This window comes from Mus pahari, chromosome 3 (assembly GCF_900095145.1).
Source record: "Mus pahari chromosome 3, PAHARI_EIJ_v1.1, whole genome shotgun sequence".
Classification (NCBI taxonomy): Eukaryota; Metazoa; Chordata; class Mammalia; order Rodentia; family Muridae; genus Mus; species Mus pahari.
Genome location: NC_034592.1, coordinates 73,985,424 through 73,988,721, shown reverse-complemented (window position 1 = coordinate 73,988,721; position 3,298 = coordinate 73,985,424). Strand labels below are relative to the sequence as shown.

At 34.1% G+C, this 3,298-nt stretch overlaps 1 protein-coding gene across 1 annotated transcript; it reads left to right on the top strand.

Moving 5' to 3' along the window:
- Positions 1-609: 609 nt before the first annotated feature.
- Positions 610-1,560, top strand: LOC110318252 (olfactory receptor 4C15-like). The gene has a single exon (XM_021193122.1). It carries the CDS (start codon positions 625-627, stop codon positions 1,558-1,560), a length of 936 nt encoding a protein of 311 aa, XP_021048781.1. The 5' UTR covers positions 610-624.
- Positions 1,561-3,298: the final 1,738 nt, after the last annotated feature.

The window sequence follows — 3,298 nt, the reverse complement described above, 5'->3', positions numbered from 1 at the left end:
GTTCCGATCAGACAGGAAGAAGAGTCATCTGTGTTTCATTCCAAGCAGACTGGAGACATGATTAATACACAGTGTTTTCTTTACATGTATAACATGGAAATGATTTCACAATGCTTTTAATCATTCTACTTCAAGAAGTTACTAGGTCAAAACATGCATTGTGTTTTTTAGATTAAAAATAGCCAGTACTTTAATTCTACACAATTTTAAATAACTGCCTCCAGGAAGTGACTTTTTTCTTTCCTTAAAACCAAATTTAAACATATATACCTTATGAATATTATTCCCACACTTATCTGCCTTACCCCTTCCAACACATTCTGTAATCCTTCTTTGTAACTCATGGTCTATTCATTAATTGCTATTATTATATTTATGCCTATCATAAGTTTGTCTACCTATTATTCTCTCTGTATAAATGCATATATATCCTATTCAATTTGCTTAGTGTTGTGTGTATGTACATGTGTTGGGCAAAGGACTAATTTTTTTTCTATTCTCACTCAAAAAAATTTTTGTTTCCTACTACTCTAACTTGTTGATAACATAATCTTATTTGAAGCTTGTCTCCTAATAATTACAGGTTCACATGAACTCAGTTTGCTTCATATTCTTCTTGAAATTATGCAAAACCAGAGTTTTGTAACAGAATTCATATTCCTTGGACTTTCAGAGAATCCTAAAATCCAGAAAATAGTTTTTATTGTATTTTTATTTGTCTACATTGCAACTGTTGGGGGCAACATGATAATTGTGGTGACAATTGTCTGTAGCCCAGCATTGATAGACTGCCCCATGTACTTCTTTTTGGCATTCTTGTCCCTATTGGATGCATGCTTCTCCTCTGTCATCACACCAAAGATGGTTATAGACTCCCTGTATGAGAAGAAAACTATCTCCTTTGAAGGATGTATGATGCAGCTGTTTGCTGAGCACTTCCTTGCAGCAGTAGAAGTGATTGTCTTGACTGCCATGGCCTATGACCGCTATGTAGCAATTTGCAAACCCTTGCACTACTCTTCCATCATGAACTGGAGGCTCTGTGGCACACTTATGGGGATAGCATGGACAGGGGGCTTCTTGCATTCTATTATACAAATTATCTTCACATTGCAATTGCCCTTCTGTGGACCCAATGTCATCGATCATTTCATGTGTGACTTGTTCCCATTACTGGAACTTGCCTGCACTGACACACATATCTTTGGCCTTTTAGTAGTTGCCAACAGTGGGTCTATCTGCATCATAATCTTCTCTATTTTGCTTGTCTCCTATGGTGTCATCCTGTTCTCTCTGAAAGCTCACAGTTCAGAAGGGCGATGGAAAGCTCTCTCCACCTGTGGATCCCACATTGCAGTTGTGGTTTTGTTCTTTGTCCCATGTATATTTATATATGCACGACCTCCATCTGCTTTCTCCTTTGATAAAATGGTAGCGATATTTTACACTATCCTAACTCCCTTGCTTAATCCTGTGATTTACACTTTTCGGAATAAGGACATGAAAAATGCTATGAAGAAAGTCTGGAAGAGGTTGATGGTTGTTTCTGATGGAAAGTGAGAGATACAAAGATGTTCGTAAAGAAGCCAAAATGATTTTGATAAAAACATTCTGAGATTTCATCTGTATAGAATAGGTTATGTCTGTCACTAGCAAACCATCTTTAAAAGAGTCAAAAATGATGTGTTCATGTTATTTTGAATATCAATTCTTAGCTGGCTACTTGTTATTTTCAAGTGTTTATTAAAGATAAACTTTTTGATATGTCTGCTTCCTTGTAGTGTAGTAATTTAAGAAAAAAAAAAGGAAAAAGAATGTATGTTTCTGGTTATTTGATATTCCCACCACACTACACAATATGCCAAAACATTTTTCAGATTTCACTGACTCCTGGAAATAGCCAGGATTCAGGATAGTTGGACAGCAGAGCACTCACAGAACCTCAGCTTTTTTGTGCCATAAGATGCCAGCATTTAGTGTGGGCTTATTGTCAGTAGCTACACAGTGTGAGTACCATATTAAAACTGTTGAGAAATATAATTTGATTATATAAGTTGGGCATCTTCCTCTGGTGAAACATGAGTGGCTCTTTCATACTGATTTATATGGAAATGGATCGGGGTAGATTCCATAGAAAATCAGGGGTGAGTACTTCTTAATCAAGTATTAGAAAGTGAGCACTTGAGCAACATGGAAATGAAATGACCTGATTTCCTCTATTACCACAATAACAAAGTATCCAGAGCACCAAAACCGAAAATGTTAATTTTTAGTAGGGGTCATTTCACTTTTCTTGGTCACTTTATTTTATTTATCTTTGAATATGGAAATGAAAATAATTATAATAGAATAGTCATCAGTAAAATAACCTTTCAGTTCAGTCACATATTACATATCAACTATCAAAGATAGTTGAGTTTTATGGATCCCAGTTATCTATGCAGTTTCTGAAATAAATGTATTTTCAGGTAAAAACCATAAATTTCCTTGTTATATCAACCTTGATGAAATGTCAATTTATCATATAACATGGGAACAATACTGAAAAATTCATTCCATTTTTTTCTTTAACCTTTCAGGCCAGTTCAAAGCAAAATAGTGCATTTTGTTTTACTCTTCCTCAAAATGAGTGTGGCATAAAATTTCATCAATATTTAGAAGGAAGAGTTCATGAGATATTATGAATAGTGTCCAAGCAATCATCTGAAGCATTGTTGTATTTTTCGAATGAACACTTGTGTAACAAAAGCACAGGGTCTCTAATGGGACTCATAACTCCATTCACTCCATCAACTTTCTTCCTCATAACAAGGTTGCATTCTTGATATCTTTTCCCTTCAAGAATTACTTTTGCTCTTGATCAGTTCATTTATGAAAAAAATCTAATTATGGTTCAATTGTTTTATGATTCTTTAGATTCAACTTTTTGAAATATAAAACAAAATAGAACCTTATTCAGACTGGATGTAGTGATGAATAATGCAGATCTATACACATGCATTTAAAATCAAGCACTCACTTATAAATTTATCCTCTAACCCCTTGTGTAAACTCTGTTGATGATATACAAGGATAGGAATTCATAATACTTTCATTGGCATTAACAAATACTGAGGGAAATTTGCTCAATACTGTCTGTTGCTAGCAGTTTAGTTAATGGATTTGCAAAATTCTTTCTATAGCAATTACTGATTTAGGTTTTCATTTCATTCTAACTAGTATTTTCAATAAAAATGGTAAAACTGATTGTCATACTTTTAGGTCTTAGACACTATATTTGTTGAGCTTCCACTAAATT